Source organism: Ahaetulla prasina, chromosome 5 (assembly GCF_028640845.1).
Source record: "Ahaetulla prasina isolate Xishuangbanna chromosome 5, ASM2864084v1, whole genome shotgun sequence".
In the NCBI taxonomy this organism is placed as follows: domain Eukaryota; kingdom Metazoa; phylum Chordata; class Lepidosauria; order Squamata; family Colubridae; genus Ahaetulla; species Ahaetulla prasina.
In genome coordinates this window covers 19697508-19725223 of record NC_080543.1, presented here as the reverse complement: position 1 = coordinate 19725223, position 27716 = coordinate 19697508, and the positions used below count along the sequence as shown (strand labels likewise).

The following is a 27716-nucleotide window of genomic DNA, read 5'->3' as shown; positions in this document are numbered from 1 at the left end:
TGGCAGCTTCCTGCTTCTTTCAGTCTCACTCGCTATTCCGGCCTTACTTCGGCTGCTGCAATCAACTGCATTAGCTAGCAACTGAATCTGCCTGCCTGCAATCCATCTCATTGGCGAGCAACTCAATCTGCCTGCTTTTTCCCTTGAATTAGGTAAGTAAGGGGGGGGAGCTTTAAAAAATAGTTAATTGGGGTTTTTTTAGACTGCAATTAACTATTTTTTGTTTTATTTTTAGACATAGCAATTTAAAGTTAAGGAAGTTTTAAATTTAGCTGCTTTTATCTAAAAATATAAATAAAATAAAATAATAAAATAAAATATTTGCACAGCTTTCTGAGATTTGGTGTGTTTCTGTAGTGTTTCACTCTAACTACACAAACACACAAAATCTCACAAAGCTGCATGTGGCATTTTGTATGTGAGTCAGTTGTGCTGTGTTGTGTGTGTGTAAAGTGTGAAAGTTGGTTTTTGGGCTTTTTGTGGCTGTGTGAGGTGTCTGCTTGTTCCAGGGGCCATTTGGGGTGAGGTGCAGCTGCTTTTACATTGTGTGTGCGTCAGTTGTGTTGTGTTGTATGTGTGTGTAAAGTGTGAAAATTGGTTTTTGGTACCTCTTATTGTTTTGTGTACTTTATTATTTTTATTATTTATTTTTATTGGCCACACCCACCCAGTCACCTGACCACCAAGCCACACCCACCAATTAAGCCACGCCCATAGAACTGGTAGGGAAAAATTTTAGATTTCACCCCTGGTATAGACTACCTAAAATCAAAATTATATAAGGTTATGAAGTCTGGACATGAAAGGGTTGGCTTTTTGGCTAAAGTTTCTGCTAAACACATTCCTGAATTCTTAACTCAAGACTTCATTGGCCAGTAGACAGCCTTTTTTTTCAAGGCAATTTGAAACCGTTTGAAAAATGTTTATTCTTCCAACTCAGACATGATCTACCCTAATCGATCTACCTCACTGATCTTCCTAAATATTATATTTTCGATTTGGGCTGATTCGATAGTTCATAGTGTCGAGCCATGTTCTGCAATGGTAAGGTTTGTGTTGTACTGCCTTGATAAATGATAGAAACATAGACAGCAAATCCTGATTTCAAGTGGCGTTGTTTATTTCACCCGAAACCACTTCAATTGTTTTGAAAGATTTCTGTTAAAAGTGTACTGAAGCAACTAGCAAAAGCAGCTGTGCTTCCTTTTTCCTGTTGTTTGATGTAGATTCTGTAAAATTTGCTGCAATTTACTAGGAATTTTGACATTAACCTCTGCAAAGGCAGGGAAAGTTACCAGATCATTAATAAAAGTAAAACATGGAGGCATTTCTTTTGATAAATTATACGGAAGTATTGCAATCTTAGCCTAGTTCCTAGATGCATCTGGAGATAAGCGCTTGTTACAGTTTGGGGTGAGTGTGGCACCTGGCCTATTTCAAAATTTAATGGGCGACTTCTGCAAGGGCTCCCGGGATAGTCCCTATTTTGATGATGTATTGGTATCAGCGAAAATTTAGAAGAATTGGGGGAGCGTTTGAGGAAAGTTTTGGGCATTTTCCGGTCAGCCGGTCTAAAGGTTAAAGTGAACAAATGCCAAATAGGGGTAGAATCCGTAGAGTTCTTGGGCTACAGAATAGACAAGGAAGGAATCCACCCCACTGAGAGCAAGGTCAAGGCAATAAGAAAGGCTCCAGCGCCCAAAAACAAAACAGAGCTACAGGCATTCCTGGGTTTAGTGAATTTTTACGCGGTCTTTTTGAAAAATAAGGCAACCGTTGCCGAGCCGCTACATAAGTTACTGGGAAAGAATACTGTTTGGTCTTGGGGAAAGACGGAAGCGAGGGCTTTCGAAGCAGTAAAAAACCTACTCTCGAGCAATAGCTTACTGATTCAGTATCATAACACAATGCCATTGGTATTAGTTTGCGATGCATCCCCTTACGGGGTGGGGGCTGTGCTCAGCCACAGGCTTCCAAATGGCACAGAAGCCCCAATAGCCTTCTACTCCAGAACGATGTCCTCGACAGAGAGGAACTATAGTCAGCTGGATAAGGAAGCCCTAGCTATAGTGTCAGGGGTAAAAAAGTTTCACGAATACGTTTTTGGTAGAGACTTTGAAATTGTTACAGACCACAGACCACTGTTAGGGTTACTGGCTGGAGACCGCCCAACGCCTGTGGCGCTTTCGCCCCGATTGACCCGATGGACTATCTTTTTAGCCGCCTACTCCTATAAACTGCGGCATCGGCCAGGAAAAGAGTTGGGGCATGCGGACGCGTTAAGCAGATGCCCACTGCCAGGGCGATCGAGATCCCACTCCGGGGACGCCCATACTGTTAATCGACTCTCTGGACTCTGGCCCAGTCACGTCTAAGGAGGTGGCTCGGGCGTCATACCGGGACATTACTTTGAGAACTGTACTTGGTTGGGTGCAAAGAGGGTGGCCCGCTGTGCCGGGCGGCGTTTTAAAGAGTTTGTAAAAAGCGTGGGGAACTTTCGGCTCAAGGGGTGCCTGCTATGGGGGATCGGTGGTGATCCCAGAGAAATTGAGGAAAAGGGTGTTGGATCTCCTCCACGAGGTCACCCAGGATCGTAAGGATGAAGGGTCTAGCGAGAAGCTATGTGTGGTGGCCTTTAATGGACTTGGAAATTGCTGAAAGGGTAGGAAATGCCAGGCCTGCCAGGAGTCCAGACCGCTACCCCAACGGCCCCGGTTCGGGAATGGGAGAGACCCCAGGGCCCTGGTCTAGAATCCACATTGATTTTGCCGGCCTTCCACGGCCAAACCTTCCTGGTAGTAGTCGATGCCTACTCCAAATGGCTGGAAATCATTCTCATGAGATCCATGACAGCCGAGGCCGTGATCTCAGTCCTCGACACCTATTTGTAACCCATGGGTTGCCCGACACGTTAGTATCCGATAACGCCCGCAATTCACGGCAACCCAGTTTGAGGAGTACTTGGCAGAAGAGGGCATCCAGCATGCCTCTCGGCGCCTTTCCACCCTGCGACGAATGGCCTTGCAGGCGTTTCGTCCGAGCGCAAAGAGGCATTGTCAGACTCAAGCCAGGCGACTGGCAAACAAAAATCGATGTTTTCCTGGCCGTCAACATAGAACCCCTGTGTCACAACCGGCAGAAGCCCAGCCGAATTATTAATGGGCGAAGCTCAGGTGCCCACTAGACCGTTTAAAATCCAAACTATACACGGAGGGTTACAAGGGGACTCGAAAAACAAGAGGAATGGACATAGGCGACCGAGTGTGGGCACACAACTATGGTGAAGGCCCGTCATGGGTAGCAGGAAAAATCCTAAACATAACAGGTCCAAAATCATACTTGGTAGAGATAACAGACGGCCGAGTATGGAGGCGCCACATAGACCAAATAAGAAAACGCATAGCCGAACAACCCGAATTAAACAAAACAGGCCCTGACTATACAATGTTTGAATCCACAGCTGACTCAAACCCGGGAAAATCGCAGGACTTATCTGAGTTCCAGGAGGTCCAGCGACGCCAACAGGTTCCATTAGAAAACAGCAGGGACGAATCGGCAAATAATCCAGGGCCGGATGGCCTAGAGGAGGAGCTGAGAGGAGCAAACAGCCCCTCCGCTCAGCTCATACTCCCAGGAATGAACTGTGCAGGTCCGAAAGAGTCAGGAGACGCCCAGTCTATTTGCGTGATTACGTTGAAAAATAATATGTAAATATCATGTAAATATTGGTAAAGTGTTTTCTGGGAGGGAAGGAGTGTAATGTATCTTTAAATGTTTTGGCGGGAAACAAGCACGTTGCTGATTGGTTGAAGCCGCCGGCCAAACTGTATATAAGGAGAGGTTTTTCCCCAGCCGGGTTGCTGGGTTCACCATATAGTAAAGAGCTGTTGTCACTATCCTGGTCTCCTGCCTCGTTATTGCCCGAATCTAACAAGAATGATTGGCACTGTCCTTATGTCTAAAATTCTGTTTAGGTAAAGCACCACCACAGCAAACAAGAGTACAGTCACCATGTGTTTTACTGCTCAACTATATTACAGTAACAGGAAACAGGAAACTACTCAGAACAAAATAATATAGAGAATATACCACAAAGCCAGACTTATAAATACTGCCATCTACTGGCTGAATATTACTGTTATTGTTGCATAGAAACACATTCCAACAATGAATTCCAACATTTCACCATTTATAAGAATGCTTCATATGGCAGGGATGTGACTTAGGCTGGAAACAATACTGTACCTGTCTTTATGTGAAAGTTTTAATTAACTAAAGGTAGGATGGGTGGCAGAGGTTAGTGTTTATGAATGTATCCAGTAATGCAACAGCATCTGAATGATTCCATTTTGTGATTTAAGAGGTATCACTAGTAAACAGCACGTGTGAAGGGAAGTGAAAAAGAGGGAGGGAAAGGAAGACATGAATGTTTGTTTAAACTAAGAGGAAAGGGGAAGATGTAATTGATCTGAATGTGAAATCAGGAGAGGGTGAGTTCTAGTCCTGCCTTAGGCACGAAAAATGTTTGGGTAACTTTGGATCAGTCACTGTTTCTCAGCCCAACTAATCTCACAAGGTTGCTGTGAGATTAGTTGCTGATGAATGAAGATGGTCTGTGTTCTGACATAGGCTTCCCAAGACAGTAAAAAGCACACAATTAGTCCCAAAAAACCCTCTTTTTATTTCAACAGCTGTAAACTATGTTCATTCACAGCCCATAATGAGTCACAAATAGTTTGTAAAGAATTCAACAAAAGTCTGCCACAGTCCTTCAGGATAAGGCTGATAAGCTCTCACCTTTATCTCCCTTGATACACTGCCAAAGACCTAATTGGCAATTAGCTTTGCAAGGCCATGCAGAGCACAGAGTCAAAATGGAGCTTCAGAATTTAAGCTGACCAGAATGAACAAAGTTGCTTCCTGCAAAGGCTCATGTCCCTTTGCTCCACCTTTATGTCTTATGGGATGGGCCAATCATCTCCAAGCCTTACTCCCGAGTTGCCCCTTTTGTCTTAACTGTTCTTGCTTTCTGGTAGCTCTGTGCATGCATGCACTGGGAACAGATTCCCCTTGTTCCTCTGCCTTGCTGATGTCAGACTCTGGAGGCTCTGGAGTCAGCATATAACTCCCAGATGGCCCAGGCCCTATCTCTGCCTCTGACGCAGAGCCCTTGTCTGAGCCTTCCCTAGACTCCAGGACTGGCCTATGTTCCTCCCCAGCCTCCTCCGACTCTGTCCAATTCTGCTGCCAGCTCCACAGGCTGCCAGCAGACCACAATAGTCTGGTCTTGTGAAAGTCCTGTATAAAAAAAAGTATGTGGATGATGAATGAAAGTTAATAAAAATATGGGTATTTGAGACAAGGGAAATAGTTGTTCTCTCAGTTCTGAAAATGCAAAGGCTTTTAATTCCCACTGTGTTTATTTGTTTTGTATGATGTTAGGCACTTTGGTACCACATACAGCAGAAATCAAAGAATATTTTTTAAGAAATAAAGTTTTGTTTGATTTAATGTTACAGGGCAATTCCACAGCAACCGTAGCAGCGGAGCCCGCCAATCTAGTAACAAAAAATCTCTCCATGGACAATTTAGAGAAGAAAAAGAATGAGGCATCCTCTGATTCTCAACCTAAGCTATTAAGGGAAGGAAAACACTATATGTGTCGTATGTATATTTTTATTTTAACTACTCTTCCTTGTCATTTGTTATTTGAGGCCAATCAACCTATATGTAATATATATGTAGGATTTCAGGAATCTGCAACCCATCAATTTAAATCTCTGACAAAGAGTGTTATGTTATAGGGCATTTAACTTATCGCTCTTTGTGAAATTGTGAAATTTCAATTTCACCACTTAGCAACTATTTTTTTTCTTACGCATGCCAAATCCATCATTGTCATGGACCGTCCTACAGATTACTTCTCACAGTATGGAATTCTTTATATTAAGAAATAAAATATTGCTTTCTCTCACAGAATATGTTTCTATCCATATACGCTAAACTTCTCAACAAGGGCCCACCCATATTGGTATTTGGCAGTGAGCCACTTGATAGTTATTTTTTTTTACCATGATGATGAAATAAATATATTTTTCCAGACCAGTTCATTGTGCTGAAATTCTAATTCGTTTCCAAATGTTTTACATCTAGTAACACAGAAATTTACAAGCACCAAATACTGAAGTACTTGGCTTTTTAACTCAATATTAGCTATATCTATTATATATTCTAATAAATATTATCTATTATATATTCAAATTTGAATCTCACCAGGTTGACTCAGCCTTCCATCCTTCTGAAGTCGGTAAAATGAGGATCCAGATTGTTAGGGGCAATAGGCTGACTCTGTAAACTGCTTAGAGAGGGATGTAAAAGCACTGTGAAGCAGTATATAAGTCTAAAAGCTATTGCTATATCTGACAGATGGTTTTTCTTTCCTGCTACCAGTAGTTATGATTTTTTTCTGGAGCTGAGTTACTCCCTTTCATTACAGTCCATCTCCTTTAAAAAAAAAAAATCAAATTCTGTTTAAAAAGATTTTGCACAAACAAGCCCATTTCATATGGCTAGCAAAAGAAAAACTGAAAACAATGTTTCACATTGCCTCTTATAATTATACAATGCATTCTTTTAATTACTTTAACATAGCTGGCAATCTATATGTTTAAAGGGAATTTGCAGAATTCTCTAATTGAATATGCAAGAAGTACTAAGAAGATGATACGGAACATGATGGATGATCACCAGTCTTCTCTAGATTATCTCTCCAATCAGGTAATGGCCAATATTTGCTAAATGGATTTCTTTTTGGACAATGATAATATAATTGAATTGTTGACAATTAACAGATAACGTGGGCACTTTCTCTGAAAACAGCTTTATATTGTGGGAAAAAATATTGTTCTGTCTTACAATGTCCGAAAAAAACATAACTCCACCCTTGAAAGGCTATGAAAAGGCCACTTGCATCACTGGAAATCTAAATAAGAATCCTGAAATTTGTTAAGAATTCTTCACTTTGACCGCAAATAGTTAGAAACTTTGATTTTTTAAAGAACAGATATGACTTATATAATCAAATGGGTCTAGGACTTTTCGCCTCGAACTTTTGGTGCAGCCTGTTTCTCCACCAAGGTTTCGCCTCTGTGTTATTATGCCTCGGCACTTTGGGCCATGGCCTCTCTGTTCCAGTCCCTTCGCTGCAGCCCATTTGTCGCAGTACAGTTTGTGTCGGGCTTTTGGGCGCACAGGACAGTTCGAAGCCAACCAATCAGTGCAGGGGCTCGAGGGCTTTGGGAGTAGAGCGGGGGCCGCAGTTCAGAGGGAGGCTCTGTTACTCCCAAAGTCCTTGAGCCCCTGCACTGATTGGCTGGCTTCAAACTGTCCTGTGCGCCCAAAAGCCCGACGCGAACTGTACTACAACGAATGGGCCGCGGAGAAGGGACTGGGACAGAGGAGCCATGTCCCAAAGTGCTGAGGCATAATAACACGGAGGCGAAACCCTGGTGGAAAAACAGGCACCGCCAAGAGTTCAAGGTGAAAAGTCCCATTCCGTGATCAAATATTAGGGGTAATTCATTTAATCAGCTTAATTTAGGTTATTAAGGGATTGGGGAGTCAATGCATGCCAAATTCCAAGACTAGTCACAAGGAACATGATTCTCATGGTTGGACAAGGCAAGCAAGTTTTAAAAAATCCAAATTGCCAACATATAGGTGTGCTCGATTTACAACTGTTCATTTAGCGACCGTTCAAAGTTACAAGGTCGCGGAAAAAAGTGACCATTTTTCACACTTAACAACCGTTGCGACAGTCTGGATGGTCGTGCAATCAAAATTCAGACCCTTGGCAACTGACTCATATTTATGATGGTTGAAGTGTCCTGGGGGTCACCTTTCCCGACCTTCTAAACAAGCAAAATCAATGGGAAGGCCAGATTCACTTAACAACCACGTTATTAGCTTAGCAACTGCAGTGATTCAGTTAACAACTGTGGCAATAAAGGTTGTAAAATGGGACAAAATTTACTTGACAACTGTCTCAGTTAGCAACAGAAATTTTGGGCTCCATAGTGGTCGTAAGTCGAGGGCTACCCTGTAATGAGGATTCAGGTAGAACAAGAAGTGAAACAAAGAAAAGAAAGCCTTGAAACATATTCATAGCTGTTGTCCTTCTTAGAACTCCACTCTTGTACATGCTGTCATAGCAGGCTGAAAGAAAACTTTCAGAGGCAATAGTAATAGCAGTTAGACTTATATACCACTTCATAGTGATTTACAGCCCTCTGTAAGTGGTTTACAGAGTCAGCCTATTGCCCCTAATCATCTAGGTCCTCATTTTACTGACCTCGGAAGGATGGAAAGCTGAATCAACCTTGAACCAGTGAGAATTGAACTGCTGGCAGTTGGCAGAATTAGCTTGTAATACTGCATTTTAACCACTGTGCTACCATGGCTCAAAGGAACTTCCTAAGGCAGGGGTGTCAAACTCAATTTCACTGAGGGCCACATCAGGGCTGTGGTTGATCTTGGGGGGCTGGGTGGGTGTGACCAACTGGGTGGACATGGCCAGCTTGATGCCACTCAATGGGCGTGGCCGACTGAGTGGGTATTTTTCCTCTTTGCATTGGGTAGACCGGGCCGAAACTGCATTGGATAGACTGGGCTAAAGCAACGCAAGACAGCCCCTTACATTTTCCAGGATGGCCCCGCGGGCCAGTTCCGGCCACATCGCGGGCCTTGTGTTTGACACCCCTAAGGGAAATTTCCCTCAGAACAAAGAAGAACTACAGTGAACAGGGGGCCTCTGCTGCAGACACAATTCTAAAGTGCCACCTGCCCACCCCAAGATATTTTCATTTTCAAAAAACTTGCACACCTGGCCAAATTGCATAAATACTATGAACTGTGGGGGAAAAGAACAGCCAGAAAAACAGGAAAAAGATAAAGCGAACAGCTGTGATCTATGGATATTTTGTATTATCTCCAACAATAGAGCTCCATGAATATTTCCAAATCCTTTTCTCTCCTTTGAATAAAGATGGGCTCATGACTGGAAAACAGCCCCAGAATTCTTGCATGCAAATCCTTCGGTTTCTCATGGCATTTTCTTGGATTGTGGTACACATCTGTGTATCTGGTCATGCCAACTTCTGCTGCAAATGATTGGAACATTCCTCCTTTCTACTATTTTCTTGAGCCAATGAAATGCAAAGACAGTTCTAAAATACAAAGCCTTCAGGCACTGATTTCAAACATTTAGCATCTAAAAATCTTGGAACTAATTTTTTATGCTCAAGAACTACAGAAAAATGATATATATTTTTTTGGTGGGGTCACCCTAACCATTCTGCCAAATCCATAACAATGCATTGCTTAGAATTAAGTCCCTTTTTGTGCAATAGTGTTTTCCTCCAAGTACTATTAATTACAGCACAGGAATTACATCTAGTGTTAGCATTACAAAAGCAATGACCAAAGGAATATACTATTGAGTACTCCCACATGTTGAAGATTTTTAAACATTTCTCTTTTTTGCATATGCAGATTAATGAACTTATGAGCCGAGTTATGCAATTAAATACAGACATGTCCAGAAAACCAATTGATGTATTTCCCCATCGAGCAGTCCAGTCTCATGGTAAAGATTTTTTTTTTTTTTAAAATTCTGCTTGGATTTTACAGTATTTACTGAAATATGTATTGAACTATAAGATAGCATCAGTGCTGAAATCCAATTTTTTTTACTGCCAATTCTGTGGGTGTGGCTTGGTGGGTGTGGCAGGGGAAGGATACTGCAAAATCTTCATTCCCACCCCACTTCAGGGGAAGGATATTGCAAAATCTCCATTCCCACCCTACTCTGGGGCTAGCCAGAGATGGCATTTGCCAGTTCTCCAAACTACTCAAAATTTCCACTATCGGTTCTCCAGAACCTGTCAAAACTTGCTGGATTTCACCCCTAGACAGCATGTTTCTACCATAAAAGTGATACATCCAATGGGGTGTTTTTTTATTACTGTTTTTGAAGTTTGATTGTTGGTTGTTTCATTCAGAATAGGTGACAAATGCTTACTCACTATCTGGAATGCTGTGAGAATTTATGGGTTAAATCACTTATAGCTAATTTTGGAAAAGGAAGCAGAGTAAGATGATTATTAATATTGTATCCATCACCTGCTTCAGCCCCCTACTTTATTATTATTATTATTATTATTATTATTATTATTATTATTATTATTATTATTATTATTATTATTATTATTATTTATTCAATTTTTATACCGCCCTTCTCCCGAAGGACTCAGGGCGGTGTACAGCCAAGGTAAAACAAACAGTACAATATATAATTTAAAATACGAATTAAAAAACTTATTACATAAATTGGCCTAAAACTTTGGAACATATAAAACTAAAACCCATTAAAAATTGATAATAAAAATTTAAAACCAATAAAATTTAAGCCAGCCCTGCGCGAATAAATAAATGTGTTTTCAATTCGCGGCGGAAGGTCCGAAGGTCAGGTATTTGGCGTAAGCCCGGGGGAAGTTCGTTCCAGAGGGTAGGAGCCCCCACAGAGAAGGATCTTCCCCTGGGGGCCGCCAGCTGACATTGCTTGGCGGACGGCACCCTGAGAAGTCCCTCTCTGTGTGAGCGTACGGGTCGGTGGGAGGCATGAGGTAACAGCAGGCGGTCCCGTAAGTACCCAGGCCCTAAGCCATGGAGCGCTTTAAAGATAGTAACCAAAACCTTAAAGTGCTTTGAATTCCCATTTATGTCTTGCACATTTATCTGAAGCCTTTAGCAACTTTGATATTTGATGTGATTGAGCCATAGCCTAGGACCATGATGGTGAACCTATGGCACACGTGCCCAAAGTGGCATGCAAAGCCATATTGCCTGGCACGTGCGGCCTTGCCTGTTTGTCTTCTCAGTTTCTGATGCGCATCCGCGCACAACAATCATCTGTCTGTCACGTGCGCGGCAGTACCGTGTGCGCATGCACACCGGCCAGCTGATTGTCAGGTGCGCATCATGCCAGAACCTGGAAGTTTGGCTTTTCTGGGGTGTGATCCCTTGGGGAGAAAAGAATAGTCCTGTCAATGGAAAAAAAATAAAAATTACCCCACATCTCTCGGATCTATTGTAGAGGGAATTCCATGTTCAAGAGTTGAGATATTGAACAAATCCCTGGTCTGAAAAAGGATCTTTCCTTTAACTAAAACATCCCTTTGTAATGTTGTCCTGTAGGTTTAGATTGCAGTGATATTAAAGATACCATTGGATCAGTTACAAAAACTCCAAGCGGTTTATATATAATCCATCCAGAAGGAGCAAGTTATCCCTTTGAGGTAATATTGATTTTTTATATTTACCATTTGCTTGAATGTTTTGTCCTTAGGAAATCTGACCATGGTTGATTCAATTAATCCAATGTTTTGGCTTCTCAGAATGCTAGACAGACTTCACACAACCCACAGGCCAAGTTCATACAACTCACTAGGCTTAAAAGGGGTTAGCCATAAAGCTTGGATAAGATTCAGTGGCAAAGTTAGGCAAAATTTTGGGAAATCCCCAAAAGAGGAAAATTATTTTGTACAGAATTGTAGTTTTGACAAATCAAAACTATAGGACCTCATGATATCTGGAATCATAAGCCTGTCTTTCCCACCCTTTGCTGACCTGCCCACCAACAGAAAGCTCCTGGACAAAAAGTATTTTCTTAGACAGATGTTTAGCCTTAGCTAAACTTCATGATTTTATGACAAAATAGACTCAGAACAGAACTGCACATAAAACAGTTCCAGAGTTCTAAGCTGTCAACCTCCCACCCTTCTTGGGCCTATCCCAACATGATTGCTTATAAAATAGTGACTAATAAAAACCTAAGAAAATGTGCTTTCAATTCAGCACATTGATGAAACTATGCAGGAGAGTTCATAGAGAAAATGCAGCATAAAAAATGAGCTAGCGTTATATTTTCAGAGTTTAATAATAGCAGTAGCACAGACTTATCTACCGCTTTGTAATGCTTTACAGCCCCCTCTAAGCACTTTTTACAGAGTCAGCATATTGCCCCCCCAAAATCTGGGTCTTTATTTTACCAACCTTGGAAGGATGGAAGGCTGAATAAATCTTGAGCCAGCCAAGATCGAACTGCTGGCATTTGACAGAATTAGCCTGTAATACTGCATTCTAAGGGACGTGGTGGCTCAGTGACTAAGATGCTGAGCTTGTCGATCGAAAGGTCAGCAGCTCAGCAATTCAAATCCCAAGTGCCGCGTAATGGGGTGAGCTCCAGTTACTTGTCCCAGCTTCTGCCAACCTAGCAGTTCGAAAGCACGTAAAAAATGCGAGTAGAAAAAATATGGACCACCTTTGGTGGGAAGGTAATAGAGTTCCGTGCACCTTTGGTGTTTAGTCATACTGTCCAAATGACCATGGAGATGTCTTCAGACAGAGCTGGCTCTTCGGCTTTGAAACGGAGATGACCACCGCCCCCTAGAGTCGGGAATGACTAGTACATATGTGTGAGGGGAACCTTTACCTTTATCTTTACTGCAATCGAACCACTGCGCCACCATGGCTCTAATATTTTGGAATGCAATCAATCAATTTGGGATCAGCATGATCAACAACTCAACATTTAAAAGATCTGCTAAAAGTTAGAGAATCTAGAAAAGTGCTCCTTGATATGAATGGAAGGAGAGTCCTGAAAGCGAAAATTTGAACTCTTTTGAATTAAAGTAAGATGTAAATGTGGAAATAAAGAAACAAATGATGAAACTGAAAGGTAAAATGTTGAACGTTTAGTTAAAAATATTATAAGACAAATAAATACAGGCTATAGTCCTATACAATATTTTCTGGGAGAAACTGGGTTTATTTCTGTGAAAAATATGCAAGGGGAATTGTATTTTCAAACCGGCATACTTCGAATCATTTGCATTTTTTTCCAAAAGCAATGAATGCATTTTTTCTCTATGAGTTAGAAAGCATGGAATGTTTCATCATACACGAATTCAGAAACGACAAAAATTGTTTCAACCAATGTTAACTTTTTCCCAACTCTTAGAAATTAATACCAATGTCTACAAAAATTGAAATCATCAAATAAGTGGAAATATTTAGTTATAAATTTGGATATAGATCAGAAACTAATGGAAAAACATGTAAAATGAGGAATGTAATTTCAAGTTTCAGAGGGATCATAACCAAGAAGTATCAAAAAAATTGATAGGTCTCCTAGTTTAAATTCCAAAGAAATTATATTCCTGAACATGTAGCAGGGAAAAAAAAGCATTCCTTCCCTCACTGGCTATGACATCGAACAACAAAATACTTACAATTATGGTACCCTTCTTTTTTGTGCAGCTCCAAATTGTTAAGAATTATTTTACACTGCAGAAGCCCATGAAAATTTTCTTGCCTGCTTTCAAAATCGAAGATGCAACCACATATTATTTATTGATCCAATAACCATGGGTCATGAAAATATTTAGAAAATATTCCTTTCTAAACAGACAAAACTGTGCAGAATTTGACAAAAGCTTAGTAGAATAAAATTTTAATTATTTTAGTTCCGGAGCTCGCAGAATGTCTGAATATGCTACCAGACTCTTAGATTCTCAGCTGCTTGCAAAACATAAGATCCAACTTTTATTTTTATTTTATTTTATTTTATTTGCATTTATATTCCGCCCTTCTCCGAAGACTCAGGGCGGCTTACACTATGTCTTAATACATATTCACATATGGACATTAGAATTAATGTTGTTTCATTTAGGGGGAGAAGTCCACATGCTGCATTAGTAACTTGTTACTAATTCATTAGATTCATAACGCACTGCGACCACCAGTTGATTTATTGGGGATCTTTAATTTTATTCTCATGCTAATCAATCTCTGAATTAGGTCAGGTTGAAAAAGAAAGACTGGCTTCAAATCACTCAGTGAGGAGGGAAGTCATCCTAGGTTTCCTTTGTTCTAACCCAACATCTTAACTGATGTATCACATTGGCTCATGACAGGATTCTTCTGCTGCCTTTAATCATTTTAGGTTTTGTGTGAAATGGATTTTAGAGGAGGGGGATGGACAGTGATTCAGAAGAGAACTGAAGGAGCAGTTGAGTTTCAAAGGACATGGTCTGAATATTTGGATGGATTTGGCGACCTTTCAGGTATTTATTATTCATGCTAAGGCTCTTCCTAGTTACTCAAATGTAGCTCAATGTCCTAATGTATGGGTCAAAACAGTGGACAGTTACAATAAATGTTTAGTTTACAAACATCTGTGGCATAGCTCATAGCTTCATTGAGCTGAACAAGCCCCTTCACCACGACAAAGCAGTAATCCATGAAGGGGTCTGTGGTCTTAGAAGTAAAAGATTCACGACAATTGCAATCATCTTCATCTTCAAATGACACTAGAGGAGATATCTTAGAATGATCTGAAAGGTCAAGTCAGGCAATTCTGAAGAATCCAAATATCAGATGGGAGAACAAGAACAAGGCCTCCTTTTCTTCTAACACCAGAGAGCTGTAAATGGAAAGTTTAAATAGTGAGATCCCCTTATGAACTGGTGTTAAATGATTTAAAATGCTTAGGGGAATCCATGTTTCTGCAAGACCATGGGGGTAGGGGGATGATGTCAGATTTTGAAACTGGATCTGTCAACTCGCAAAACATCCCTGGCCAGCTCTCGAGTTGCCATAGGCAGGGTAGATGGGGAACTTTGCAGCTACAGCGAGGCAGCACGTCAGTTAAAAGAAAAGCACATTCCAGCCATATCTTTCCCAAGGCTGTCTCCATGGTTACCCACAGTGGCCTGAGGGGAGCGATTTCTAAAACCCGTAAAATTGCTTTGTTGGAGGATGTGACTGATGACACACCCTGGGGGGAGGTGGGAAACAGGGCCAGAGCTAGGATGTAAGTTACGTGGGGTCAGAGTTGGCTTCACTTGGAACATGCTGACGTGAAGCTGCTAATAAATAACTAGATTTCTTTTGAAGCTTGGCTCGAGGCTCATGATTTAATTAGGGCATTGGTCAGAACCAAGGGTGGGTTCTACTTACCTTTACTACCAGTTTGCAATGCTTGCGTGCTTCTGCTCATGCGCAGATGTGCCATTATAACATCCAGGCAGGTGGCCGGAGCCTCCCACTGCTTTTACTACTAGTTCGGAAGAACTGGACAGAACCAGGAGCAACCCACCACTGGTTGGAACCCTGACAGGATCATAAGTAGGTTTTTGGGGGTTCCTTGGAATCTTGAGTGCTAAGAGACTGGTAGTAAGGTGAAGACTACCTTTATGCAACTAGAGTTGATGATACTGAAGGGGACATTGAATTGGGAAATAGAAAATTGATCTTGAAGATATAAAAGAATTTATCCATGTTTCCCACCAAGATTATATTTGGCCATTCTGCTTCTATTAATCTTTGCAAACACATGGATCTACCATGATTTGTCCTCATTAAGAACAACTACATTTTTTTAAAAAGTCTATTTCTGAAAGTTTGCATGCAAACACCTGTAATTAGATACAATTTTAAAGGAAAGCTTATATCAAAGGATTTTCAATAAAAAAAATATTCCTCCATCGGTGTCAAAGAATTGAAGATTATTGGCTGAGTTGCACAAATTTACAAAAGATACATGCAAAGCTTATTTATACTTAGATATCTTGTGCAAGCGTATTGATCCTTGCAAAGTGTCTAAATTTTTTGTTGTGGAAAAAATGCTATGCCGGAACTGTTGCTGTACTAATGAGATATAATGTTTATGCACTTAGTAACATATTCCTCCCTCCCTTGGACTATAGTGAGGAAATCAACTCAATGTACCCAGTATTTTTTTTTCTCAGCTCTCCAGATCTCCCACTTCTGATAACAATTGAGCGATGGGCAAGTTGATGTTCTGCAGAGAAACTCTGAACTTCAGATCCTTAGAATTGTTTAATGTTAGTATTCTGACCCAGCTCCCCAAACACGACAAACCCTCTGAAGTTAACTCAAAGATTCCTTTATTAGGAGCACCAGAAACCCCGGCATAAAGTTTCTCTCTCACCACAAACTAACAAGTCTAACTGGCTGGGACACGGATACTTGTCTGCCACATCTATTCATCTCTGCCCCCTGCCTTTTATCCCCAGAGCTAGGGTGGGGCTTCGCTAGCAGCAGTGGCTCTTCCTTCCCAAGGATCAGTCCATAGATTTCCACTGCTCTCCTCTCCTCTGCCTCCTGCGCATCCATGCATCAGGCACTGGACCCAGCTGTTCCTCCTCTTCCTCATCAGCCACCTTCAGACTGGGGGCTGTTGACTCTCCATCTGAGGGCTGAAGGACGGCCCAGGCTCCGCCTCTGTCTCTCACTCTGCCAGCTCCATTCTCTCTTCCCACTCAGAACCCTCAGGTTGCCTTGATCCTGACCCTGACTCCCACGCCTCCTCTTCCTCTGATTCAGCTGCTGGAGGGGCCGGCAGCCGACAGGCCACAACAGTTAGTTTCAGAGAAAGCCGCGAGGACTTTAAATTCTATATTTTGTTTTCTTGAATAGGGGAATTTTGGCTCGGCCTCCGGAAGATTTTCCACGTAACAAACCAGAAAGAAACCAGTTTCATGCTTTACATAGACTTGGAGTCTGAAGATGACATGTATGCATATGCATCGTATGACAGCTTTTGGCTAGAGGATGAAGTGTGCTCCTTCAAAATACATCTAGGACGTTATTCTGGAAATGCTGGTAAGATTTGGAGGCCCAAACAGTCTGTTTTTGAAAACAAATTTCTATAGTATGGGAAAATAAAGCGACAAATGATGTCTGTAGCTGCACTGGCTAGTCCAGAACCAAATCACAAAGAAAGAATACACCCAGGTCCTTTTCAACCCAATTCTTTATGTCACATTGGCCAAATGGCATCTGGTTTTAGGCTCTTTGACAAAAAAAAGTCCATGGGCCATTTGCAGAATGAATTATTCTTATCAGCTATAAGTAAATGGGCTAAAATCAAGTTGCTGTCATTGGAGAAGGTGGGTTTTGGCCCATGATTCCCTGCTGCAATCTGCAATTTTCTGCAAAAATTTTCATTTTTGTTTTGTTTTTACTTTTTCAAATCTTCAAGGGCCAGGTTTTCAGGGGCTTTCAGAGGACCAGCAGTAGGATGGGATGGGTGAGGTGTTTCTTTAAATCTCAGGGGAAGGGAAGGGAAATTCCAGAGGGCAGGAGCTGCTACAGAGAAGGCACACTTCTGGGGTCCTGATCAGGGGTGGGCTGCTGGGGTTCGAGAGAACCTCTAGCTAAGATTCTGTGCAGTTCGGAGAACCCCCGAATCCCATTCCTGGCTGGCCCTGCCTACCCTGTCCCACCTCACCCAGGAGTCCTCACGTGGCCCGTTTTAAATGCAGGTAAGTTCAGGGCACGCATGGAGGCTTGGGGAGGGCAAACAATGGGCCTACCAGAAGTTTGAAAAGGGCCTTCGGAGCCTGGGGAGGCCGTTTTCGCCCTCCCAGAGGCTCAAAGAAAGCCTCCGGAGCCCAGGGAGGGTAAAAAGCCGTCCACCTGCTGTGGTGCAGGAGGCCGGCTAGACCACGCCCACCATGGCCAGGCCCACCCAGCAACCGGGCAGAGAACCCCTTGTTAAAATTTTTGAACTCTTTTGAATTAAAGTAAGATGTAAATGTGGAAATAAAGAAACAAATGATGAAACTGAAAGGTAAAATGTTGAACGTTTAGTTAAAAATATTATAAGACAAATAAATACAGGCTACAGTCCTATACAATATTTTCTGGGAGAAACTGGGTTTATTTCTGTGAAAAATATGCAAGGGGAATTGTATTTTCAAACCGGCATACTTCAAAATCATTTGCATTTTTTTCCAAAAGCAATGAATGCATTTTTTCTCTATGAGTTAGAAAGCATGGAATGTTTCATCATACACGAATTCAGAAATGACAAAAATTGTTTCAACCAATGTTAACTTTTTCCCAACTCTTAGAAATTAATACCAATGTCTACAAAAATTGAAATCATCAAATAAGTGGAAATATTTAGTTATAAATTTGGATATAGATCAGAAACTAATGGAAAAACATGTTATGACGAATAATACTGTAAAATGAGGAATGTAATTTCAAGTTTCAGAGGGATGATAACCAAGAAGTATCAAAAAAATTGATAGGTCTCCTGGTTTAAATTCCAAAGAAATTATATTCCTGAACATGTAGCAGGGGAAAAAAAGCATTCCTTCCCTCACTGGCTATGACATCGAACAACAAAATACTTACAATTATGGTACCCTTCTTTTTTGTGCAGCTCCAAATTGTTAAGAATTATTTTACACTGCAGAAGCCCATGAAAATTTTCTTGCCTGCTTTCAAAATCGAAGATGCAACCACATATTATTTATTGATCCAATAACCACGGGTCATGAAAATATTTAGAAAATATTCCTTTCTAAACAGACAAAACTGTGCAGAATTTGACAAAAGCTTAGTAGAATAAAATTTTAATTATTTTAGTTCCGGAGCTCGCAGAATGTCTGAATATGCTACCAGACTCTTAGATTCTCAGCTGCTTGCAAAACATAAGATCCAACTTTTATTTTTATTTTATTTTATTTTATTTGCATTTATATTCCGCCCTTCTCCGAAGACTCAGGGCGGCTTACACTATGTCTTAATACATATTCACATATGGACATTAGAATTAATGTTGTTTCATTTAGGGGGAGAAGTCCACATGCTGCATTAGTAACTTGTTACTAATTCATTAGATTCATAACGCACTGCGACCACCAGTTGATTTATTGGGGATCTTTAATTTTATTCTCATGCTAATCAATCTCTAAATTAGGTCAGGTTGAAAAAGAAAGACTGGCTTCAAATCACTCAGTGAGGGGGGAAGTCATCCTAGGTTTCATTTGTTCTAACCCAACATCTTAACTGATGTATCACATTGGCTCATGACAGGATTCTTCTGCTGCCTTTAATCATTTCAGGTTTTGTGTGAAATGGATTTTAGAGGAGGGGGATGGACAGTGATTCAGAAGAGAACTGAAGGAGCAGTTGAGTTTCAAAGGACATGGTCTGAATATTTGGATGGATTTGGCGACCTTTCAGGTATTTATTATTCATGCTAAGGCTCTTCCTAGTTACTCAAATGTAGCTCAATGTCCTAATGTATGGGTCAAAACAGTGGACAGTTACAATAAACGTTTAGTTTACAAACATCTGTGGCATAGCTCATAGCTTCATTGAGCTACACAAGCCCCTTCACCACGACAAAGCAGTAATCCATGAAGGGGTCTGTGGTCTTAGAAGTAAAAGATTCACGACAATTGCAATCATCTTCATCTTCAAATGACACTAGAGGAGATATCTTAGAATGATCTGAAAGGTCAAGTCAGGCAATTCTGAAGAATCCAAATATCAGATGGGAGAACAAGAACAAGGCCTCCTTTTCTTCTAACACCAGAGAGCTGTAAATGGAAAGTTTAAATAGTGAAATCCCCTTATGAACTGGTGTTAAATGATTTAAAATGCTTAGGGGAATCCATGTTTCTGCAAGACCATGGGGGTAGGGGGATGATGTCAGATTTTGAAACTGGATCTGTCAACTCGCAAAACATCCCTGGCCAGCTCTCGAGTTGCCATAGGCAGGGTGGATGGGGAACTTTGCAGCTACAGCGAGGCAGCACGTCAGTTAAAAGAAAAGCACATTCCAGCCATATCTTTCCCAAGGCTGTCTCCATGGTTACCCACAGTGGCCTGAGGGGAGCGATTTCTAAAACCCGTAAAATTGCTTTGTTGGAGGATGTGACTGATGACACACCCTGGGGGGAGGTGGGAAACAGGGCCAGAGCTAGGATGTAAGTTACGTGGGGTCAGAGTTGGCTTCACTTGGAACGTGCTGACGTAAAGCTGCTAATAAATAACTAGATTTCTTTTGAAGCTTGGCTCGAGGCTCATGATTTAATTAGGGCATTGGTCAGAACCAAGGGTGGGTTCTACTTACCTTTACTATCGGTTTGCAATGCTTGCGTGCTTCTGCGCATGCGCAGATGTGCCATTATAACATCCGGGCAGGTGGCCGGAGCCTCCCACTGCTTTTACTACTAGTTCGGAAGAACTGGACAGAACCAGGAGCAACCCACCACTGGTTGGAACCCTGACAGGATCATAAGTAGGTTTTTGGGGGTTTCTTGGAATCTTGAGTGCTAAGAGACTGGTAGTAAGGTGAAGACTACCTTTATGCAACTAGAGTTGATGATACTGAAGGGGACATTGAATTGGGAAATAGAAAATTGACCTTGAAGATATAAAAGAATTTCTCCATGTTTCCCACCAAGATTATATTTGGTCATTCTGCTTCTATTAATCTTTGCAAACACATGGATCTACCATGATTTGTCCTCATTAAGAACAACTACATTTTTTAAAAAAGTCTATTTCTGAAAGTTTGCATGCAAACACCTATAATTAGATACAATTTTAAAGGAAAGCTTATATCAAAGGATTTTCAATAAAAAAAATATTCCTCCATCGGTGTCAAAGAATTGAAGATTATTGGCTGAGTTGCACAAATTTACAAAAGATACATGCAAAGCTTATTTATACTTAGATATCTTGTGCAAGTGTATTGATCCTTGCAAAGTGTCTAAATTTTTTGTTGTGGAAAAAATGCTATGCCGGAACTGTTGCTGTACTAATGAGATATAATGTTTATGCACTTAGTAACATATTCCTCCCTCCCTTGGACTATAGTGAGGAAATCAACTCAATGTACCCAGTATTTTTTTTTCTCAGCTCTCCAGATCTCCCACTTCTGATAACAATTGAGCGATGGGCAAGTTGATGTTCTGCAGAGAAACTCTGAACTTCAGATCCTTAGAATTGTTTAATGTTAGTATTCTGACCCAGCTCCCCAAACACGACAAACCCTCTGAAGTTAACTCAAAGATTCCTTTATTAGGAGCACCAGAAACCCCGGCATAAAGTTTCTCTCTCACCACAAACTAACAAGTCTAACTGGCTGGGACATGGATACTTGTCTGCCACATCTATTCATCTCTGCCCCCTGCCTTTTATCCCCAGAGCTAGGGTAGGACTTCACTAGCAGCAGTGGCTCTTCCTTCCCAAGGATCAGTCCATAGATTTCCACTGCTCTCCTCTCCTCTGCCTCCTGCGCATCCATGCATCAGGCACTGGACCCAGCTGTTCCTCCTCTTCCTCATCAGCCACCTTCAGACTGGGGGCTGTTGACTCTCCATCTGAGGGCTGAAGGACGGCCCAGGCTCCGCCTCTGTCTCTCACTCTGCCAGCTCCATTCTCTCTTCCCACTCAGAACCCTCAGGTTGCCTTGATCCTGACCCTGACTCCCACGCCTCCTCTTCCTCTGATTCAGCTGCTGGAGGGGCCGGCAGCCGACAGGCCACAACAGTTAGTTTCAGAGAAAGCCGCGAGGACTTTAAATTCTATATTTTGTTTTCTTGAATAGGGGAATTTTGGCTCGGCCTCCGGAAGATTTTCCACGTAACAAACCAGAAAGAAACCAGTTTCATGCTTTACATAGACTTGGAGTCTGAAGATGACATGTATGCATATGCATCGTATGACAGCTTTTGGCTAGAGGATGAAGTGTGCTCCTTCAAAATACATCTAGGACATTATTCTGGAAATGCTGGTAAGATTTGGAGACCCAAACAGTCTGTTTTTGAAAACAAATTTCTATAGTATGGGAAAATAAAGCGACAAATGATGTCTGTAGCTGCACTGGCTAGTCCAGAACCAAATCACAAAGAAAGAATACACCCAGGTCCTTTTCAACCCAATTCTTTATGTCACATTGGCCAAATGGCATCTGGTTTTAGGCTCTTTGACAAAAAAAAGTCCATGGGCCATTTGCAGAATGAATTATTCTTATCAGCTATAAGTAAATGGGCTAAAATCAAGTTGCTGTCATTGGAGAAGGTGGGTTTTGGCCCATGATTCCCTGCTGCAATCTGCAATTTTCTGCAAACACCATTCATTTTTGTTTTGTTTTTTACTTTTTCAAATCTTCAAGGGCCAGGTCTTCAGGGGCTTTCAGAGGACCAGCAGTAGGATGGGATGGGTGAGGTGTTTCTTTAAATCTCAGGGGAAGGGAAGGGAAATTCCAGAGGGCAGGAGCTGCTACAGAGAAGGCACACTTCTGGGGTCCTGATCAGGGGTGGGCTGCTGGGGTTCGAGAGAACCTCTAGCTAAGATTCTGTGCAGTTTGGAGAACCCCCAAATCCCATTCCTGGCTGGCTCTGCCTACCCTGTCCCACCTCGCCCAGGAGTCCTCATGTGGCCTGTTTTGAATGCAGGTAAGTTCAGGGCACGCATGGAGGCTTGGGGAGGGCAAACAATGGGCCTACCAGAAGTTTGAATAGGGTCTTCGGAGCCTGGGGAGGCCGTTTTCGCCCAGAGGCTCAAAGAAAGCCTCCGGAGCCCAGGGAGGGTAAAAAGCCACCCACCTGCCGTGGTGCAGGAGGCCGGCTAGACCACGCCCACCATGGCCAGGCCCACCCAGCAACCGGGCAGAGAACCCCTTGTTAAAATTTTTGAAGCCCACCCCTGGTCTTGATGTTATTATTTAATTGAAGCAAGCCAGAGTGCAGTAACCCTACCAGACTGGACTGGCCAGGCAGATATTATGGGAACAGATGGTCCTTCAAGCCCTCTATGCTCTCTTTAGAAGTATAGCAATCAAAACCTTGAATTACACCCAGAAGCAAACTGGGAACTACTGAAGTGTGCAAAGCAGAGGTCTTATATGGATATCCCCAGGCGTGCTCATCACTGCCCACGCCGCTTCATTCTGGACCAATTGAAGCTTCCAGTGGTCTTCAGAGGCGGTGCATTATAGTTTATATGGATATGGTACATGTGTGTGTGCTGATGAGAAAAAGAAAGAGAGAGAGGCCATCCAACTTCCCCAAATTTGCCTGCACTTGCTGTTCTGACCTAGGCTTCCCCAGCAGCACGAAGATAAGTCCTCGTCCCAATAAACCCCTTTTATTTAATTTACAGTGAATTCCTCTCTAGCAAAGTCTTTCCTCTCCCACAGTCTTTCAATATAGTTCACAATTACCAGCCTTTATCAGGCATGGAGAGTGGCCAGGCTGATATATTTCAGATGCTGCAATACTTGGCAAGAATGTAGTAATGAACTAATTGTCTCTTGCAAACTCCCCTCCCCTTTCGCTCCTCTTTTATTCCCTCCGGGAGGGGCCATTCATCGTCTACCTGTAGCCTTACTCCCAAGTTGAGTAAGTTGGCTCCCAAGTTAGCTTTTCCCTTCATCAGGCAACTCTCTGCATGCGCACACTGGGAATAGGCGCCTGCTGTTCATCTGCCTCACTGATGTCTGACTCCAAAGGCAGATGATAACTCGCATATGGCTCTGGCCCCCTCTCTGCCTCTGATGCAGAGCCTTCATCAGAGCCTTCCCCAGACTCCAGGATTGGCCCATGTTCCTCACCAACCATATCACTGTTCGAATCTGCTGCCAGATCCACTGGCCACTGGCGGGCCACAACACTTGCTTTATTTTCTTTTGTGAAGAAATGCAGGACTGGCATAAATAGTTGATTTTAAATTGGGGTTTTAGAGATTTTAAACATTTGTAAATTTTTTAAATTTTTTAAATTATCGGCCATTTATTAATAGTTTCTTTTAATTTCTTTTAATTGTATATACTCTGTATTTTATTTCGGCTGTACACCGCCCTGAGTCCTTCGGGAGAAGGGCGGTATAAAAGTCTAATAAAATAAAATAAATAAAATAAATAAATGTCTTCAACTTGCACCTAATATGGCACAATATGTCCTGGCAACATTTTATTTTCTTCCATGTCCTTATGATATTGCCTCCATCTTGTGCTCAGCCTGTAGAGAAGCAGCCTGATAGCTGTACAAGTCTTCAAGGAAAGAGTGAGGATGTGTAAATCTGATTTTCTCATTAATTCCCTTGAAGGAAAACCAAGTCCCTTGATGGCCAGTCACTGGGAAGAGAGGAAATAGAGGCAGGATAGGATTTGGCAACGAGGACAAGAAGTTTCATGCTGGTAGCTTTCTGCTGACTCAAGGGTATCAGAATAATGCTCTATTTGGTTGGCAAGCAGTTCAACTCCGTGATGGGAAAAGAACCTTTGGTTGCATAATTTCTAAGTTGTTCCTGTAGTTTATTTGTCACAGCAATTAATAAAGATTATTTTTATTCTCCTGAGCAGGGCTGTCAAACTCAAGGCCCACAGGCTACATCCAGCCCATGGGGTGCTTAGATCTGGCCCACGGGCAGTCCTCCTGAGCTCCGTTTTCGCTGGCAGAGGATTGCAGGAGGCCGTCGCAGCCAAAAACAAAGCTCGGGAGCTCATTTTCAGTGGCAGAGTGCTCAGGCCACCACAGGCACCCCCAACATGAGTGAATTGAGCTAACCATGTCCCCTAGCCATACCCTCACTCCCCCCCGCGAGGTCAAACACAACCCAGATGTGGCCCTCAATGAAATCAAGTTTGAGACCCCTGCTCCCGAGTGTCCGATTTGCGAACGATTAAGGCTCTCGTTAATTCCAAATGACCAATCACACTTGGCCAATAAAAAATTCTATTCTATTCTCATAGAAGAAGCAAATTGAATGGTCTTTGATGGCCATTGTTCCCTCCTTATTTGTTTGTTCCTGCTTAGGTGATGCATTTCGGGGATACAGGAAAGAAGATAACCAGGATACATTACCTTTCAGTACCTTTGATGTGGATAACGATGGTTGCAATCCAGCCTGCTCTCTCCAAGAACCACCTATCAAGAGCTGCAGTAACTTTAGTGAGAAGACAGGCTGGTGGTTTAACCAATGCGGTCTTGCAAATCTTAACGGTGTCCACCGATTCACAAGGAAGTTGCTGGTATCAGGTATCCAGTGGGACACCTGGAAGGTTGATAACAAGCCAGTTAAAATTAAATCTGTGTCAATGAAGATCAGGAGAACATACTTCAGATAAGAGGATAATGTCATTAACATCCAGAAATTTAGGCTGCCTAATAGCACTTCTCAGTCTAATATACATAACATTTTAGTGTAACAATTTATTGAAAGATTTGAGGCACTTTGCACACTGCATTATTTTACAATTGCACTCTTCAGGACAATGTAACTACATTTCCACCATAAATGCATTTGTGATATTTTACTGCACTGCTGAATGTATCAGTGACTTACTGTATTAGCATGCCATCACCGGATTGGAAAGCTATAAGCATGATAATTCCAATTCTCCTCTTTTGCTGCTGCAGATCATCTTATCTTTAGAACAGTCAGCAGAATTGCAGACCTGCAAATCTAAAATATCAACGTTACTTTAAGACAGGGGTCTGCAAACTTGGCTCTTTTAAGACTTGTGGCTTTGCTGGCTGAGGAACTCTGGGAGTTGAAGTCCACAAGTGTTAAAAGAGCCAAGTTTGCAGACCACTGCTTTAAAAGAAAGGATATGAAAGGAACATAATTGCACAAGCAATTGTAGTAAATCAGCAAAGGTAGTAAACCATACGGCAAGATGAGAGATGCTTTTAATTTTTTTAGTGAATGATGAAAATGGGGGAATCATCCTCAACATGGTTAAATATCTGACTCTGCAAAGGTAACATTCAGACTGTGGTTAAACTTTTTTTAAGAGATAAGAGAAGAATACAGTTAGTCCTCTTTAAGCAACTGTTCGTAGTTATGACAGAGATGAACATGTTTGGGACCGACCAACCCTTGCATTTATGGACTTTGCAGGTCTGTATAACAAAGGAAAGTTGAAGTAAGATCATCAGCACAGTGGTGGGCTCACTTAGTGACCACTTTGCTTAACGAACAAGTTGCTGATCTCTACTGGGGTCATTAACTGAGGACTACCTGCCCTGGGGAAAAGGCCCAGGGGTAGGCTACTGGGGGTTCAGGAGAACCTCTAGCTAAGATTCTGTACAGTACGGAGAACCCCCAAATCCCACTCCTGGCTGGCCCTGCCCACCAGGGGTAAGTTATACTTACCTTTACTACCGGTTTGCAGCAGGATTGCGCGCTTCCTGATGACGTCGGGGTTGGTGGACGGTGCCTCCCCCCCCCCGGTTTTACTATCAATTCACAAGAACCGGTCCGAACTGGGGGCAACCCACCACTGCTGCCCACCCTGCCCCTCCCCTCCCAGGAGTCCCCACGCAGCCTGTTTTGGATGCAGGAAAGTGCAGGGCACGCAATGGAGGTTCGGGGAAGGCGAAAAATGGGCCTACTGGAAGTTTGGGAAGGCTGGAAACCTCTGGGCCTCCAGAGCCTGGGGAAGCCATTTTTGCCCTCCCGGAGGCTTGAGAAAAAGCCCCCCCACCCCTGCCATGGTGCAGGAGGCTGACTAGGCCACGCCCACCATGGCTACGCCCACCCAGCAACCAGGCAGAGAACCCCTTGCTAAAGTTTTTGAAGCCCACCCCTGAAAAGGCCTTCTACCTTATTTGAGGCTGGTTATTTACAAAAGAGAACTTCTTTGCAGTACAGGTAGTCCCCAATTAATGTTATATTTTACATCGTTAATATCTGGAATGTATTCTATTCTCTTTAACAAATGCTTTGTTACAGCCTTTTAAAATAAATACTATCACTTGGCATTTCTATTTTGTGGCACTGTTAAGAGAAAAAAGCACAACTGTGATCATATTACAATCCTATGGCTAACAGTCATGAGTTAGTGAAACCGGTTGCCCGAGCGCATACACTACACTCTACCATAAAATAACTACAAGGAGTGGATTCATGCAACATACCTGGCTTCCAGGCGGGGTGAGGAATGGATATGAAAATGTCTATCTGCTTTCTAGTATGCTGTGGGAAGAAATATCCATCTGGTTCAGTTCCAAGCTAGGAGAAAGCTACTGGAACAGTGGTGGGTTTCAAATTTTTTTACTATCGGTTCTGTGGGTGTGTCTTGGTGGGCGTGGCTTGGTGGGTGTGGCAGGAAAAGGATCAGGGGTGAAATGCTCCTGGTAGTGATGGTGGCAGATGGTTTGGAGAACCGGTAGCAAAAATCCCTGCCCCCACCATGTCCAGCTGAGCTGCACGATCATCAGAGGGTTTTTTTTTAACTTTTAAAAGCATTTTTTCTTTAGCCGAAAAAATGCTTTTAAAAGTAAAAAAAAAAGCCTCTGATGATCATGCGGCTCATCTGGGATCGTCAGAACCTTTTAAAAGCATTTTTTCTTCCACTTCTTTGGCCGAAGAGGCTGTAAAAAATGCTTTTAAAGGGTTCTGGCAATCAGGCAACTCAGCTGGGATTGTCAGAACCCTTTAAAAGCATTTTTTTACAACCTCTTCCACTGAAGAGGTTGTAGAAAAAATGCTTTTAAAAGTAAAAAAAAAGTTGGCCACGCCCACCCAGTCACATCACCCACAACCACCACCAAGCCACGCCCACAGAACCTGTAGTAACAAATTTTACATTTAACCCCTGGGAAGGATACTGTAAAATTTCCATTACCTCCCCAATCCAGGAGAAGGTTACTGCAAAATCCCCATTTCCTCCTGATCAGCTGGGACTTGGGAGACAGAGAATAGATGGGGGTGGGGCCAGTCAGAATTTTTACTACCGGTTCTCCAGAACTGGTCAGAACCTGCTGAAACCCACCTCTGCACTGGAAACATGGAGGCTGATTGGAAAGATGATTTAT

The 27716-nt window shown here is 42.3% G+C and overlaps 1 protein-coding gene across 1 annotated transcript; it reads left to right on the top strand.

The window, feature by feature from the left end:
• Positions 1-886: 886 nt before the first annotated feature.
• Positions 887-26657, top strand: ANGPTL5 (angiopoietin like 5). The gene is made up of 8 exons (XM_058185228.1): positions 887-1044; positions 5520-5664; positions 6674-6777; positions 9550-9643; positions 11254-11354; positions 14063-14183; positions 16561-16746; positions 24711-26657. Exons 1-8 carry the CDS (start codon positions 943-945, stop codon positions 25019-25021), a joined length of 1164 nt encoding a protein of 387 aa, XP_058041211.1. The 5' UTR covers positions 887-942; the 3' UTR covers positions 25022-26657.
• Positions 26658-27716: the final 1059 nt, after the last annotated feature.